This window comes from Phodopus roborovskii, unplaced genomic scaffold (assembly GCF_943737965.1).
Source record: "Phodopus roborovskii unplaced genomic scaffold, PHOROB, whole genome shotgun sequence".
Classification (NCBI taxonomy): domain Eukaryota; kingdom Metazoa; phylum Chordata; class Mammalia; order Rodentia; family Cricetidae; genus Phodopus; species Phodopus roborovskii.
This window is the reverse complement of record NW_026125554.1, coordinates 3,798,579-3,815,000: the sequence shown is the minus strand read 5'-3', so window position 1 is coordinate 3,815,000 and position 16,422 is coordinate 3,798,579. Positions and strand designations below refer to the sequence as shown.

Here is a 16,422-nt window from a genome sequence, read left to right as displayed (position 1 = left end):
TTCCAAATACTGGGATTGAGATGGGGGAAGGTGTGATGAGATGCTTGATTAGAGAGACTAGAGATGTAGAAGCAGACACCATGAGTCATCGATCTGTTACTGGAATACTGAAGCCATTTCTGTCCATCAGTGCAAACGACCACAGTGAGCAGACAACACTTGCAGGTTTAAGTTGCGCTTATTCAGATACCTGGTGCCCTGAGAAGGCACTGGTTTAATATGCTTTGTTATTTACTTTTCTATTGCTGGGGTAAAAAACTATGACCAAGACAACTTACAGAAGAAGACTTTATTTTGGGCTTACGGTTGCAAAGGGATGAGTCTGTTACCACTATGGTGTGAAGTACAGCAGCAGGCCAGCATGGTGACTGGAGCTTAAAGCCGAGAGCACCCACATCACACCAGTAACCACCACCAACAGGAAGCAGAGAAAGAAAATTGGGGGTGGGGAGAGGCTTTTGGACCTCAAAGCCCCCAGTGGCTCACTTCCTCCAGCAAGGCCACATCTAACCCAAACAGGGACACCAGCTGGGAACCAAGTATTCAAATGCCTGAGATATGAGGGACATCTCATTTAAACCACCGGGACACTAAAACACCACCTTACTAAAACAAACTGGGTGTGGTGGTATGCACCTGAATTCCCTGTACTGGGGAGGTGGAAACAGTGATTCTAGAGCTCACTGGTTAGCAAGTCTTGTCAAACTAGTGAGCCCTAGGTTCCAGTGAGAGACTTTGTCTCAAAAACAAAAACAAACAAAAAACCAAGGTAGATGCTGCCTGAAGAATAAGTCCTGACACTGACTGTGGTCTCCACATGCCCAGACACATACATATGCCATCCCTTACCCCTACACATGTATCTCACAAGCAAGCAGCTTATACAGGGAAGGAGAGAAGCAAATGCCAGTCAGCATTTCCACAGCTCAGGTTTGCTCCTTTGACGTGGGGTTCTGGGTATTAAACTCTGTGTAGCTAGGCCAAGACATTCACATGGATGTTGAGTTTTGTTAGTGTCTGTAGTCTGTCTTGCATTCTTTTTACTGTTGCCTAGGTTGAGAGTAGTTACCTCAGAAGAAACCATTCCCCATGTATCTGTACAGATCTATTCACAATGTGTAAATTTCTTCCCTTAATGTGGAATGAAAATATTTCCTTATAAAATATAAAGAACCCCTACCAATCCTTTCATCCATACAGTTTCTTAGCTGGGTGGTGGTAGCATAAGTCTTTAATCTCAGCACTTGGGAGGCAGAGGCAGGCAGATCTTTATGAATTCAAGGCCAGCCTGGTCCACAGAGTGAATTCCAGGACAGCCAGAGCTATTACACAGAGAAACCCAGTCTCAAAACCTCCAAAAAGAAAAAAAAAGTGTTATAAATCTGTTTAGACAGCTTTTCAAATATCCTATGTAGCAAAGATAATCTTGAATTCCTGATCCTCCTACCTCCACCTCCCAAATGCTGAGAATACAAATGTTCACAGCCCACACTTGCTTTGTGTGGTATAAACTTGGACCTTGGGCTCCATGCATGCTAGGCAGTCTATAATCTGAACTACACGCAGCTTCTTATTATAAATTTTATAAAGACTAGAACTGTGGGAAACAAAAGAATTAAAATAGTCCTGGTTACAGTTTTGCAAAAAGCTTCACAATCAGCAGAACTAATCTAGTTATCTTCTATTAGAACCACCTTAAATAACTAGCAGCATCTTAAAATAACCTTGCTTATAAAGTTGAAAATAGGGTTGGAGAGATGACTTAGTGGTAAAGAGCACTCACTGCTCTTGCAGAAGATCTGAGTTCAATTCTCAGCACTCACATCAGGCAGCTCACAACTGCCTATAACTCCAGACCCACCCCAGGTATCTGATGTCATCTTCTGGCCTCCCTTTTGATTATGGCCAGGAGTGTCTTAGGACCAAGACATGTGTAGCTGCAAGGTCTCATGTAGCACTAAGTCCAGACTTTCCAGAGAAACAACATTTCTTTTAGGTTCAAACAGTCTCAAAACAATTACTGATTAACCCAAACACAGCAAAGGCTTTGCTAAAACATTTCTCTCAAAGCCAGACACAAAGGCTTTACTATACATTTCACTTAAAGCCAGATATGAAGGCTTAACTTACATATCATTTAGCCAAAGAGTTAGACTTTAGTTTTACAGTAATGTACTGAATTTTAACCTCAGGAATCTTAATAACCTTCAATCACCATACGCTACTACTGTTAAAGAAGATTCTTTCTATAGCCCCTATGCAGTTTGCCTGGATCTTCTGGGATGTGGAAGTCTCCTGGCTTTATCTTTTACCATTTTGGGAAAATCTAATAATTTTATCTTAGGGCAAAAATCTTATTTTACCATGCAAAAGAAAACCCTTTCTTTAAAAAATTCTCCTTAATTTTTCTCATTAAAAATATACATTTCTATTTTCTATTGTATTTCTCTCTCTAACTAAACTATTTTGTTTTGTTTTGTTTTGGCTTTATTTCTTTTCTTGATATCATGAGATCCAGCAACACAACAAACCTCTTTATCAGCTTCTTAAGAAAGTATTCAATCCAAATTAAATTTATGACATAGTGTAATGGATTAAGTTTACTCACTCACATTTTATTGAGATATAAATTTCCTGTCTGTGCAAGACCTAAGCAGACTTCATTGCTGGTTATGTTTGTTTGTTTGCTTGTTTTGCTTTTTGTGTGTCTTACAAATTTTTCCTTGTCTCACTAATGTCTGAGGGTTACAGAATCTTACATTCCAGCAGAGGCTGGCAAGCTAACAAAGTCTTCAGTGAGCTTGGATAGGGAACTACATTGTATAAGCAAGAAGGCACAAGGGAGGGGGCCAAAGGTCTTGATACCAACCCTGTTTAATTACAGTATGAAATACAAAAGCTGTTTGTTACCCTGAAAACTGTGGGAGAGAGCAAATATCTGGCTTCTTACTGAAGGAATGAAAGGCAGTGGTTATCTAGTAGTACTGACTGGGCTACTGGACTCAGTTCATGTTTTCATTTTAAAATATAACATGTAAAATAAAGGCTATAAATCTGTCATTCATTAATAGATTAAATTTTGTTGCAAACTGTTATAGTTATAAAATGTTACATAAAAGCAATTACATTGGGATTGAAAGAGTGGCTTGGTGACTAAAAGCACTTATTGCACAATTCTAATGACCTAGTTTGATCTCTGGCACTCACTAAGAGTAAAATGACAGAACTGACTCTACAGATTTGTCCTCTGACCTCCATTTGACTGCCATGTATGCACATACCCACGTATCACACATGACACATACACTCACAATAAAAATAAAGAAAGTAAATTTTGAAAGCAATTCCATTAGTTCAGGGTGCACCCTTAAATGGAAACAAAATAGGAAATTTACATCTCGAACAGAACTTATTAAATGAAAGCAAAATAGTGAGACTGTAGTAAGTTCATCTTTCCCTTCATTGTCTAAACTATAATTGTAAAGTAATATGATAATTAGAGAAATATTTAATGACCACCACCACCCCAGGATGTAATACATATACTGGCCAGAACTTTTATAATAATATATGTAAGGAGAGGTTCTTTGTCCCAACAGCCTGGTCCCGCCGTCCTGCTCAGCCCCAAACAAACACACAGATACTATATTAATTATGAAACGGATGGTCAATGACTAGGGCTTCTTATTGGCTAGCTCCATCTTAATTATTAGCCCATTTCTAGAAATCTGTGTATTGCCACGAGGCTGTGGCTTACCCGGTAATACCCTGTCGTGCTGTTACTCCTTTGGCCGCATCACATCTCTGTGTGGCCAGCTCACTCTGCCTACCTTTCCCAGAATTCTCCTTGTCTCCTAGACCCACCTATCTTCCTGTCTCATTGGCCAAACAGTGTTTTATTCAACATCCAATAAGAGAAACATATATACAGATGAAAATCCCCCACCAACTATATCATTTTTGTAAGATAGTAAACATAATCAGGCCAGTTGTCAGGATGCTTCTCCCTAAGTGTTGTCACCAGGAATGGAGTCTGTAGCACCCAATACAATGGATAGAATTGTAAAGGAGATCAAAACAGCAGAACAGAACAGCCTCATGTGCCATAACCTGGGGAGAGAAGAACAAACAAACAAACAAATAAAAAACTGCACTCGAGCATACTTTTAAACCACAAGTCAAGCAAGCTGTAACCCGGAAACAAAACTGAAAGCACAGTAACTCAATTCACTAAGTGAAAGTGACAAGGAGTGCCAGAAGCTGGGGCAGGGAAAGTCTCCAAGAGGGCTTAGGAGCTCTTCTTGTCCAGGCACCACTGAGCCTCCTTGTTAAGTCGGTGATTAGCTGGAGAGTCCTAAAGCCATCCGGGCAGAGGGAGCAGAGTAGGTAACCATAACACTGAGGTTCATACTTCCTATCAATGTGAATGCCAATGACTGGAAATTATAATTTAATCTTTATATTGTACTTTATTCAGAGAGCCTGCAATCCCAGTAGGCAGAGAGTTCTAACATACTAAAAACAATAAAACTGCCTCACATCTCATCTCTAACCATCACATTATATAGCAGGGGTGGGGAGAAGGTAGAGGAACAACAGACTGTCATTCCAGAGCTCACCCTTTCCCCCCGGGCCACGTAGTCAAACATATCCTTGGGGTTCATGGTGTCGATGCTGCTTTCCTTATCTCGCCCTACACTTCTCCCTTATTGTACAGCTGGTCTCATACATTTCCAGGATGTGGCAAGGGCTTAGGGACTCCCCTATCCTCAAAGATACCACAGGGTGCTATACCCATGTGCTCACCACTTAGAGCTGCCACTTGCCCGTCCAGCCCCAGGGTCAATGAGACATAGCTGGACTTATCTGGGCTGTGGTAGAACTTCCCTGTAATTCTCTGTACATCATCTCCTTCTCAAATCACCCTCCGTCCATGTAAACTGAGACAATGAGCTCAAAGGGAAAATGCACAGCCCTGGCTGAGAATTCCTGCCCCTCGTGAAGTCCATTGCCTACCTTTTCCATGGCCCCTGATTGTCTTCCTTTGTGTCAGCTGCTGTTGCACCCAAGGAAATGACTCTCTATGGCCTCCTGAAGCCTTGGCTGGGTGAGTATCTGAAGGTGAGGTCAGAGGGGCTTCCTTGAGGGTTCAGGGAGGGCGCTAAAGCTACCCTCACCTATTGTCATGGCTGTGCTACCAGGGGATGGGCTCCTGCTGAGTGCTGGTGACAAGTGGAGCCACCACCGCCGCCTGCTGACACCAGCCTTTCATTTTGACATCCTGAAGCCCTATGTGAAGATTTTTAACAAGAGTGTGAACATCATGCATGTGAGTTTCCTGAACATGGAGTCCCACTGGAACCTTGTAGAAAGCATTGTCATTTCAGATGTAATCTGCAGGTGGGGTTCTGCTAGATGCCTTTGGGATCACAAATTTCCCTTTCCAAACCTTTATTTTCTTTTTCATTTTTGGTTTTTCGAGGTAAGGTTCTCTGTGTAACTTTGGCTGTCCTGGAACTGACTCTGCAGACCAGGCTGGCCTGGAACTCGGAGATCCACCTGCCTCTGCTTCCTGAGTGCTAGATTAAAGGTGTGCTCCACCACCACCCGGCAATTTTCTACCTGTAAAATGGGAATATAATCTATTATTAAAGGGTAGTCAAGGTGACACCATGGAGTCAACCTCCTAGCATCCAAAGAGGGCTCAGAAGGATCTGTATCTATTTGTGGTCACAGAAGCTTTGGCAAGTTGACACATTCGTGAGTGTTGCACAGTAGGTCTTTCTACATGCCACACTGTACCAGTCCTTTTATTTTAGGTCACAACCAGCTCCCAAATCATGACACAGAGACTTATTAGTTTTGAATGCTAGGTGTGACTTAGGCACATTTCTGGCTACCTCTTTTAACTTAAATTAACATGTTTTTCTTTATCTACCTTTTGCCTCGGGACATATTACCTTTCGTCTCTATATCTTACTGTTACTGCTTCTCTATATCTAGCTGACTGGCATCTGCCTGGCTTCTTGCCCTAGCTATCTACCTTGTTCTCTCTTCCTCCTCCTCCCTCTTCTTCTCTTGTTCCTTTAGAGCTTAGATTTCTCCTATTTGTTCTCTCGCCCTTCCAGTCCCACCTGCCCCTTTCTCCTGCCTAGCTATTGGTCATTCGGCTCTTTATTAGATCAATCAGGTGCCTTAGACAGACAAGGTGAAACAAATTTATGTTTCTTATGAGAGTCTAGTTTTCTAGCACAGAGAGACTGGGTTCTGAAAGAGAGAAAACACAGAAAAGCTTAGTAACTCTCCAGCTTAGCTCCAGAGATAGCACACCATCATTTTTACAACACTCATCAGGTCAGAGCAAATAAGTCCCTAGTTCAGCTCAGATTCAAGACTTGAAGAAACAGGCCTACCTCCCAATAGAGAGAGCCTCAAGGGCTCATTGCAGAGATTGAGGGTAGAGGGATTATGAAAAACTGGGGCCACTACTAAAGTCTCATACCACTGTGCTACAGGAATGCTAATAACAGCAGACATTTATTGATCACCTAGTATATACAGAAATATTATGACACTTCCATGGTCTAAGTTGTCTGATATAATTTCCACACTGTTCTAAGATGGAGATGACTATGACTACTATATTACAGATGACAAAACTGAGGGCCAGAGAGGTCAGGGAGTGTGTCAAAGTTCACCAGCAGTAAGAAAGTATAAGCAGTGAAGCAAGATATTTAGGTATAGTTTATGGGGGAAAAATCAGGCCTACTTAATAATTACTAGAGGTTTAAGAGGTGGGACTGAGGAGAGGGTTATATGCTGAACAAAGGTGTACAGAAAGTGGACTTGAACTCAGGGCTCCTGCCTCCCAGACTTGCATGTTTGTCTCATGTAGTAACACTTTTTACCCACATCTGGCCTACCCTGGGGTGGTGTGCCTGTGGCAGAGGACCAGAAGGCTGACTCAGATCAGGTTAGGGGACTCTGTTCCAGTGTTTGGAGTTGAGCCGTCACTCAAGAAGGCAAGATTTAGCACATCTCAGTCTACTTCTCTGGCCAGGCCAAGTGGCAGCACCTGACCACCAAGGGCAGCGCCCGTCTGGACATGTTTGAACACATCAGCCTCATGACCTTGGACAGTCTGCAGAAATGCGTCTTCAGCTTCGACAGCAACTGTCAGGAGTGAGTCTTTGTTAACCTGAACCATGGACCAAGGGGGGAGGTTGGGGAGGGAGGGGCTCACCAGGGGGAGAAAAGACAGGCTGTAACTGACATTTGAGGACAGTAAACGGAGAAAGAGTGGTCCTTTCAGGTAGGAGGGATTGTTTAGATGAAGGCAGGGAGTTGGAGATGAGGATTGGCATTAACAGGCAGTTTGAAACAAAACATCTGGAAATTGGGTCGGGGTGTTCAATATTTTTTTTTTCCTGTTGTGACAAAATACATGAGCAAGACATCTTAAAGGAGAAGAGATATGTTTGAGCTCCTGGTATCAGAAATTTAAGTCCTTCCTGGTAGGGAAAAGGATGGCATAGCACCTCCCATCATATTGGCCAAAAAGTAAAGAGTGAAGGTTGCTTGTGCTTGCAACCAACATTTCTCCTCCTCCCCCTTCTGTCTACATGAGGCCCCAGCCAATAGGATGTGTCTGTCCACATACTGAGCTGGCCTTTACCCATTTAGTCTTCTCTGAAATACCCCTATAGACACACTCAGAAACATCAAACTCCTAGATGTGTCCAAAGCCAATCAAGATGGTGATCAAGATTAACTGTTATTGATCCCAGTAGAAAAGGGAAGTGGGCACAAAGTCCTACCACTACCTAAGAAGTGACACGGGGTATATCTATATCTACCACACTCCAAGGCAGAATCTCTTGCTCAGCACAAATCAGACACCATTTGTGTGTGTGTGTGTGTGTCCTTTTGTTTCATTTTGGGTTTTTGTTTTGTTTTAAGAGAATGAAAAAAAAACAAAGTTAGATGGGTGGGAAGATTCAAGAAGGAATTGGCAGAGGGGAAAGAATATGATCAAAGGTTTAAAAATTTATTTTAAAAGATTGACTGTCACCAGGCAGTGGTAACCAATTCCTTTAATCCCATCACTTGGGAGGCAGAGGCAGGCAGATCTCTGAGTTCCAGGGTGGACAGCTCTACATAGAGAAACCCTGTCATAAAAAAAGATGAACTGTCACTCAGTATTAGATAGTGGAGATTGCCTTCTTTTTTCTTTCTCCTTTTCTCTCTCTCTCTCTCTCTCTCTCTCTCTCTCTCTCTCTCTCTCTCTCTCCCTCTCTCTCTCTCTTCCTCTCTCTCTCTCATGAGTTTGAGATAAGGCTGGACTACATAGAGAAACTTTAATTTAAAAAAAAATGAAACGTTTCATTTTTAGAAAGGGTCTTACTATACAACCTGGGTTGTCCTAGAGCTCACAATCCCCCTGCCTCTTTTTCCTAAATGTTAAGCTTTCAACGTGAATACCAGGTCCAATGTTAATGATGTTGAACAATCAGCCAGAAGGATGTGAACTTCGTTTTGAGTTTCCCAGGAAACCATATTTATTTAATATGAGACTTTAAGTCACAGTTGAATTTAGATACCAGTGCTTTAGAGGACAAACAGGTAGATCCATGATGTAGGATTTAGAGAGGTAAAGATCTGATTGTGGTGTGGAAAAGAGGGCTGATCTGCAACCAATCAAGGAAGAAAGATGAGGACAATGACCATGTCCACCCTGGAATCCCAGGGACATGGCGACGCAAAGGGAGAGGCAGAGAGAAGTATGGCTGGTGGGCACCTTTGTGGGGGAACTTAGTCCTCTGTGTCTGCCTGGGGAGGGGGGATTCATGTGTCCTATGAGTTTGCTTTCTCTCTGGCCTGCCCTGCAGGTCTCCCAGTGAATACATTGCTGCCATTTTGGAGCTCAGCTCTCTCATAATGAAACGGCACCGCCAGCTCTTTCTGCATATGGACTTCCTGTACTACCTCACTGCTGATGGGCGGCGCTTCCGCAAGGCCTGTGACCTGGTGCATAACTTCACAGATGCTGTCATCAGGGAGAGACGCCGCACCCTCAATAGCCAGGGTGTTGATGAATTCGTGAAGACTTTAGACTTCATTGATGTGCTCTTGATGGCCAAGGTGGGCATTATGGGAGGATCTGAATTGCATGGATCTTGATGTTCAATGTTAGCTAGAAGCTGAGGGCTTAATCTAGACAGTATTGGGAGCCATCAACAGTGGTTGTAAAAAGGAGAAAAAAGTTAGAGGTGCATGTTGAATGCTGTGTAGAAGAAGCAAAGAACAGCAAGAAGCCAAAGAGGAAATTGTGTGGAATGCTCTGGAGATCATACAGGGGAATCCTATGCGCACAGAGGCTGTCAGGGCTTGTCTCAAGATAGACTCAAGAGTTCCCAGACACTGTGTGAGTTGTGATCGTGCTTTGTCTTCAGGATGAACATGGAAAGGAGCTGTCAGATGAGGATATCCGGGCAGAGGCTGACACCTTCATGTTTGAAGGTGAGTGTCCTTATGTAAGGCTACAGAAAGGATAGCATCCGTTAGTTCCAGGGTCATCTGTCAGGGGGCCACTAGGGTCTCTCCATTCCTTCCATCCATCCCTTCCCTGTCCTTCCTGGGGACCTGGGTATCTAGACACTGTCCAGCCTGTAATATGGAAGCAGTCCAGAGACACAAGCCTTCCTGACTATCCCTCAGGTCATGACACCACAGCCAGTGGTCTCTCCTGGATCCTGTACAACCTGGCGAGGCACCCAGAATACCAGGAGCGCTGCCGGCAAGAGGTGCAGGAGCTGCTAAGGGGCAGAGAGCCTGAGGAGATTGAATGGTGAGTGCAGGTTCTTCTGATGTATTCTACAGCCCTTCTCACTGACTCTGCTCCCCAGATAGGGAAGAGAAGCTCTTTTTTTGTTGATTCTTCCATTATTACTTGGTGTGCATAGAAGCTGAGCTCAGAGGGAGATACTTAGCCTGACCAACAAGAGAAAAGCTGTATCTCAGGGACAGAGGGATCTCAATCAAAGCCACCACACTAACTTGCTAGTCAAAATTAGCAAACATTTATAAATCATCTGTATACTCCGTAGACTGGAGAAGCCTGCCCTACAGGGTTGCCTGGGCAAGCAGTGGCAATATGAAGACAGCAGATGCCACCAACACAAATTCAAAGCTGCCCTCTGTCCTTGGCTTTTCTGCTTAAATTTGATTTTCCTTCCTGAGACCTTAGCTCCCTTTTATTTTTGCTCTTTTGTTTAATTCACACCATGCAGTTGATGTTGGGGCCTCACAAGGATTTCAATGGGTAAAAGGGATCTATCTCTTAACTCAAAGAACATGTCCACAGTACCTACTCTGTCACAACTCTGTCCGAGTTCAAAGCCAGCCTAGGCAACATAGTGAAACATTGCCTCAAAACTACAATTTATTTTTGAGGAAGGATATCTTTATGAAGCCTAGTGGACTGGTTTGAATAGGAATGGCCCCCATAGATTCATGTTTGAATACTTGGTCCATAGGGAGTGGCATTAAGAGGTGTGGCCTTGTTGGAGTAGGTATGTCTTTGAGATCTTAGAAGCGTAAGCCAGTTCATTTCCTGCTGCCTGCCGATTGTGATGTAGAACTCTCGGCTCCTTCTCCAGCACCATGTCTTGCTCTATGCCACCATGCTTCCTGTCATGACAATAATGGAGTAGACCTCTGAAACTGTAAGCTGCCCCCAATAAAATGCTTTCCTTTATAAGAGTTGCCATGGTCATGGTGTCTCTTCGCAGCAATAGAAACCCCAACTAAAACACTGGGGTGGCTTCAAATCAATCTGCATGCCCCTTCTTGAGTGCTGGTATTATAAAACCATGTCACCATGCCCATTCCTGGATGCATTTTTAAGCTGGTCAAGTGATGAAATATTTGCTGTACTGCCCGGGCTGGTACCAAACTGATGGACTCAAGTGATCATCCTGTTTCAGTCTACAGAATGGCTGATCAAAGTCAAGTTAGGGAAAACAAAACAAAACAAAAAATAAATAAATAAAAAACAAAGGAAGCCAGGCTGCTTGAAGGCACAGTGAACAAGGCAGTCAGAAGTTCTTCAGGTCAATGAGACATCTCTGCCACAGCAGAAGGGAAGCATGCATGAGAGAGTTCGACATGCTTAGGGGTCAGGGAGAGCGTTGTGCTGAGATGCTAGGGAAGTGCACATGTGAGGACCAGGAGGCTTCTTACCAGGCTGGAACTGGGATGACATTTTTGAAACTTTTAAGAATTTGAGCATCCCGGCAGGCTGTGGTGACACACACCTTTAATCCCTAGCACTCAAGAGGCAGACGCAGGCAGATCTCTGTGAGTTCGAGGCCAGCCTGGTCTACAGAAGGAACTCCAGGATAGCCAGGGCTACACAGAGAAACCCTGTCTCAATAAATAATTAAATAAATGACTTGAGCTTTAACCAAAGGTGTATCCACTGAAGACCTTTGGAAGTCAATGTAAACTCAAAGGTAAACATGAGCAATTCAGGCTGTACTCTCAGCACCAGAGAGACTAGACTGCTCCAGATGATAGTGAGGTCTAGGCAGCCTGGGATACAAAGCAAGACCCTTTCTCAAAATGAACAAAGAAAGATATGTGGTGTGCTGCCTTTAGGGCAGACAGAACATATCAAGATTTATCAAAACATTCCCATCTCAATGGACATTTGCCTAGCTTCTAATCTTTTTATCTTTTTTAAATTATATTCATTTATTACTGTGTATTTGCACATTGTGCTTTACCTTCTGAGCCATCATCATGCTGGGTCTCTAGCCATCTCCTCTAACAAACAATTTAGGAAGTATCTGTGCACTTCAACCCTGTGTATCACGTGTGATACTTGTGCAGGACAAATTCCAAGACTGCAGTTGCTGAAGTAAGACCTTTTGAATATATGCTGATATCTCGTATATTTGAAAATGCCTTTGGGATTGGAGAAGTGCCTCGTCAGTTAAGAGCACTTGCTATTCTTGCAGAGGACCAGATTTTGGCTCTTAGTACCCACACTGGGTGACTAGCAACTGCCTGTAACTCCAACTCCAGGGAATCAGATGCCTTCTCTAGCCTCTACAACCACACACATAATTTTAAAACATTACTCATGAGTCCTGTAATTTAGTGGCTCTTGGAAAATCCACTTCCACACAGACCCGGAGATTTCTCGGTTCTTTGTGTCTCCATCAGTATATGTGTGGAACTTGAAAGTGTTCACCAGTCTGAAAAGTTGTAGCACATTCTGCTACATGAGTGAACACCACTGTACCTACTGATGGTGTTGACCATGACGTTCGTCTTTTGATCAGCCATGCATATGTCTTTTTCTTTGATGTGTCAGATTACTTCATTTTCCAACCTTTGAAATTTCTGTGGGTTTTTTTTTTTCTTACTGATCTATACATTTAGTTTTGGCTGTCTGAGAACTCACTTTTAGACCAGGCTGGCCTCTAGCTCAGACAGACTTGCCTGCCTCTGTGTGGGAATAAAGGCATAGACCAATACATCTAGCAATTATTTACTTTTTCATTTTTATGTATTTTCATGTATGTGTAGGTGTGGCTGTGTGAGTGCCTGCCATGTGTATGACAGAAGAGGGCATCAGATAGCTTGGAACCAGCTGTGAACCAGTTAAGATGGGTTCTGGGAATCAAACTTGGGTCTTCTGGAAGAGAAGGGAATGCTGTTAATCTTTCCAGCTTGAGAACTTTAAAAAATATGTGTATGATGTGTGTAGGGGGTGGGCATGTGTATATGGGTGTTCGTATGTATGCAGACAAACATGTGTACATGTGTATGTGCATGTGTGTGAAGACCAGATGTTAACATCACATGTCTTGGTTTTTCTCACTTCCTTTACTGAGTCAGAGTCCTTCACTGAACAGAGTTTGCTATGGGTCTGCTATGACCTTGTGGTTGGAGATCTGAACTCTGTTCTTTTTGCTTACATGGCAAGAATTGTATCTACTTTGCCATCTTCCCCAGCACAGAATTGCTCTTTGTTTTATTCTTGGCTTTTTGAGGGTTCACCTCCCAGCTCCCAAATAAGTTACACACAGAGACTTCTTATTATTTATGAATGCCCCAACCTTAGCTTGGCTCATGGCTTGCCAGCTTTTCTTAAATTATCACATCTACCTTTTGCCCCTGAGATTTTATCTTTCTTACTTGTATATATTTTACTTTCCTTCTTACTCCATGGCTGTCTGGGTGTCTGGATGGCTGGGTGTCTGGCTGTCTGGGTAGCTGGATGGCTGGGTGTCTGGATGGCTGGGTATCTGGGTGGCTGGGTAGCTGGGTGTCTGGATGGCTGGCTGTCTGGATGGCTGGGTATCTGGGTGGCTGGATGGCTGGGTGTCTGGATGGCTGGGTAGCTGGGTGTCTGGATGGCTGGCTGTCTGGATGGCTGGGTAGCTGGATGGCTGGGTGTCTGGATGGCTGGGTATCTGGGTGGCTGGGTGGCTGGGTGTCTGGATGGCTGGGTGTCTGGATGGCTGGGTGGCTGGGTGTCTGGATGGCTGGGTGGCTGGGTTGCTGGGTGTCTGGATGGCTGGGTGGCTGGGTTGCTGGGTGTCTGGATGGCTGGGTGGCTGGGTATCTGGGTATCTGGGTGGCTGGGTGGCTGACCCCTGCCACCCTCCTCTCTTTGTTTTCTTGCTGCTTCCCTACTTCGTCGTTTCTCCTATTTATTGTCTCTGCCTGCCAGCCCCACCTATCCTTGCTCCTGCCTCACTATTGGCTGTTCATTAAGACCACCAGGTGCTTTAGACAGGCAAAGAATCACAGCTTCACAGAGTTAAACAAATGCAATATAAACAAAAGTCACACACCTTTAAGTAATATTCTACTACAAGCCACCATGATGCCTGAGATGCCCTTTGTTTGTTGTTGTTGTTGTTGTTGTTTATTTGTTTGTTTTGTTTTTTGAGACAGTATATCTCTACTTAGCCCTGGCTGTCCTTGTACTCTTTATGTAGACCAGGCTAGCTTGGAATTTACAGAGATCCACCTGCCTCTGCTTCCCAAATGCTGGGATTAAAAATGTGTGCCACTAAGCCAGTCTTCCTTTGGTTTCTATGGAATTCTCTAGCTAGGTAGGCCAGGCTAGCCTGGAATTTACCATCTTCCTCTTTTTGTTTCCAGGAATTGTAGATGCAACTTGGACATCTCTTTTTAAATTTCTTATGCTTGCCCTCCTGTGAATTCTTAGTTTATAACCTTTCTTTACTTTTCTCCTAGGTCATATGTTCTTTATTTGTTAATATTTGAGATTTCCTCTCTCTCTCTCTCTCTGTGTGTACAACCTCTTTGTTTTACCAGAAATTAACTTCTCATGTATTCACGAGCATATCTGGAGTTGCTAATATTCCTTTCATCCAGCACTTAGGAAGTAGAAGCAAGACAATCAAGGTCATAGCTAGTTCAAGGCCAACATTAATTGTTAAGAGCGCTTACTGTTTTCCCAGAGAAATCTAGTTTAGATGCCAACACCAACATCACACAGCTCACAGCCACTTATAATGCCTCCTCCAGGGAATCTGACACACTCTTTTGGCCTCCACAGACATTTGTGGCACACACACAGAGACACATGTACACTCAAAATTTTAATATTTTAAAAAACAATAGTTTGGTACAGAACTTTAACTTTGTATGAATCAGCCTAAGTGGCAGAGGCACTGGGAAAGGCTCTGGTTTTGCTCCTGGATAACTGTGTGGTGTGTTCCTCAGGGACGACCTGGCTCAGCTGCCCTTTCTCACCATGTGCATCAAAGAGAGTCTGCGGCTGCATCCTCCAGTCACAATGATCTCCCGCTGCTGCACCCAGGACATTGTGCTGCCAGATGGCCGTGTTATCCCCAAAGGTGCCCTCAATATCAGTGGGAGGAGGGGTATAGGTAGGATGGTGTCCCCCAGAAATAACATGGACCTTTTCCTCATTATCTACTTACTTAACAGGGAATGTCTGTGTCATCAGCATCTTCGGGGTTCACCACAATCCTTCAGTCTGGCCAGACCCTGAGGTGTGACCCTGCCCTTTCTCTAACTCCGGGACCTGGGGAAAAGGCCTACCTGGGAAACCAGAGCTATCATCCTCCTTTCTCAGTCTGTCTTTTCTGCGGAGAGCTGAATGTGGGGAGAGACACGACCCATTATCATAGTCCTGCCTGGCTTGCAGGTCTACGACCCCTTCAGATTTGACCCAGAAGCCCCACAGAAGAGGTCACCTCTGGCTTTTATTCCTTTCTCAGCCGGGCCCAGGTGAGACCAGTGGTCTTGTGGGGGAGGAGGGAATCTGGGTTTGGCAGTGAAGGCGGGACAATTGCATGAGTCAGGATTTGGGGGATCTTTACCGACCTTTGCTTGGGGTATGTGCAAAAGTCTGCAAAATCCGAATTGCAAGGTTAAAAGCTCTGTACTCTGAGCCTGCCCTGCTCTGGGTTGGCACTGAGGCCATGGCAGGCCTCAACAATACCAACCACAGTGCAAGATCCCAGGCACATCAGCGATCACCTGCCCCTCAGCCTGACCAGGCATGGCTGGGATCCGGTCAGGTTGGGTCCGAGGGTGCCTGACTGGGTCCCAGTGCAGTCCCTACTCTGTCCTCTCGCAGGAACTGCATAGGACAGACTTTCGCCATGACTGAGATGAAGGTGGCCCTGGCCCTGACACTGCTGCGCTTCCGCCTCCTGCCAGATGACAAGGAGCCACGCAGGCAGCCAGAGTTGATCCTGCGTGCGGAGGGCGGGTTATGGCTGTGGGTGGAACCGCTGAGTCCAAGGGCACAATGACCCCCACATCTGGCATGGGACCACCCACCCACCCGCCTACCTCTTTGGATTTCCGAACAAGTAAAGCTGTCTCCTGTGCCTGAGCGGCAGTGAGCACCAGCCCAGAATTTGTGCCTCCGTGCTGATGAGTGTTTTACTGGACTCAAGTCTAGACTATCCTGTGTGCGCCACGGTAGGGTGTTTTGGACAAGAGAGGGGAGCAGACTTTCCAGCAGAACTGATTCTCTGTGGTCATTGAGGCAAACTTAAATGCACTATATTTCCACCTTTATTCTCTTTTCATCAAACTGAGAGGGATTTCCTGCTTCTGCCTTCCTGGTGTTGCACTTAAAGGAGTGGACCACTACATTAGACCTGGCCTGTTAAGGGATAGTTGTAGAATCTGAGGACTGTTCCTCAAGCGTGGGGAATCTGGGAACCCTGGAGGATGATGTTAAATAATTTTCAGGACTTGTGATGGCTAAAGCAGCTAAAATTTACATGAAGTCATACCGACAGGCTTCCCAGCTTTCTTGTGCCTTTCTCGAAACAGTACTGTTGTCCATTGACCCTCCCACTACCTGCAGGAGGCTCTAACAAACTTACTTTATCA

General features: G+C 44.5%; 1 protein-coding gene across 1 annotated transcript in view; it reads left to right on the top strand.

Moving 5' to 3' along the window:
* Positions 1 to 15,923, top strand: part of LOC127216714 (cytochrome P450 4F6-like) — a 22,691-nt gene extending 6,768 nt beyond the window's left edge. Inside the window, 10 exon segments of the mRNA XM_051177532.1 lie at positions 5,054 to 5,107; positions 5,202 to 5,329; positions 7,061 to 7,182; positions 8,889 to 9,141; positions 9,453 to 9,519; positions 9,718 to 9,847; positions 14,770 to 14,903; positions 14,998 to 15,062; positions 15,218 to 15,300; positions 15,653 to 15,923. Coding sequence (XP_051033489.1) covers positions 5,054 to 5,107; positions 5,202 to 5,329; positions 7,061 to 7,182; positions 8,889 to 9,141; positions 9,453 to 9,519; positions 9,718 to 9,847; positions 14,770 to 14,903; positions 14,998 to 15,062; positions 15,218 to 15,300; positions 15,653 to 15,830 — 1,214 coding nt within the window. The 3' untranslated portion in view covers positions 15,831 to 15,923.
* The last annotated feature ends 499 nt before the right edge of the window (positions 15,924 to 16,422 follow it).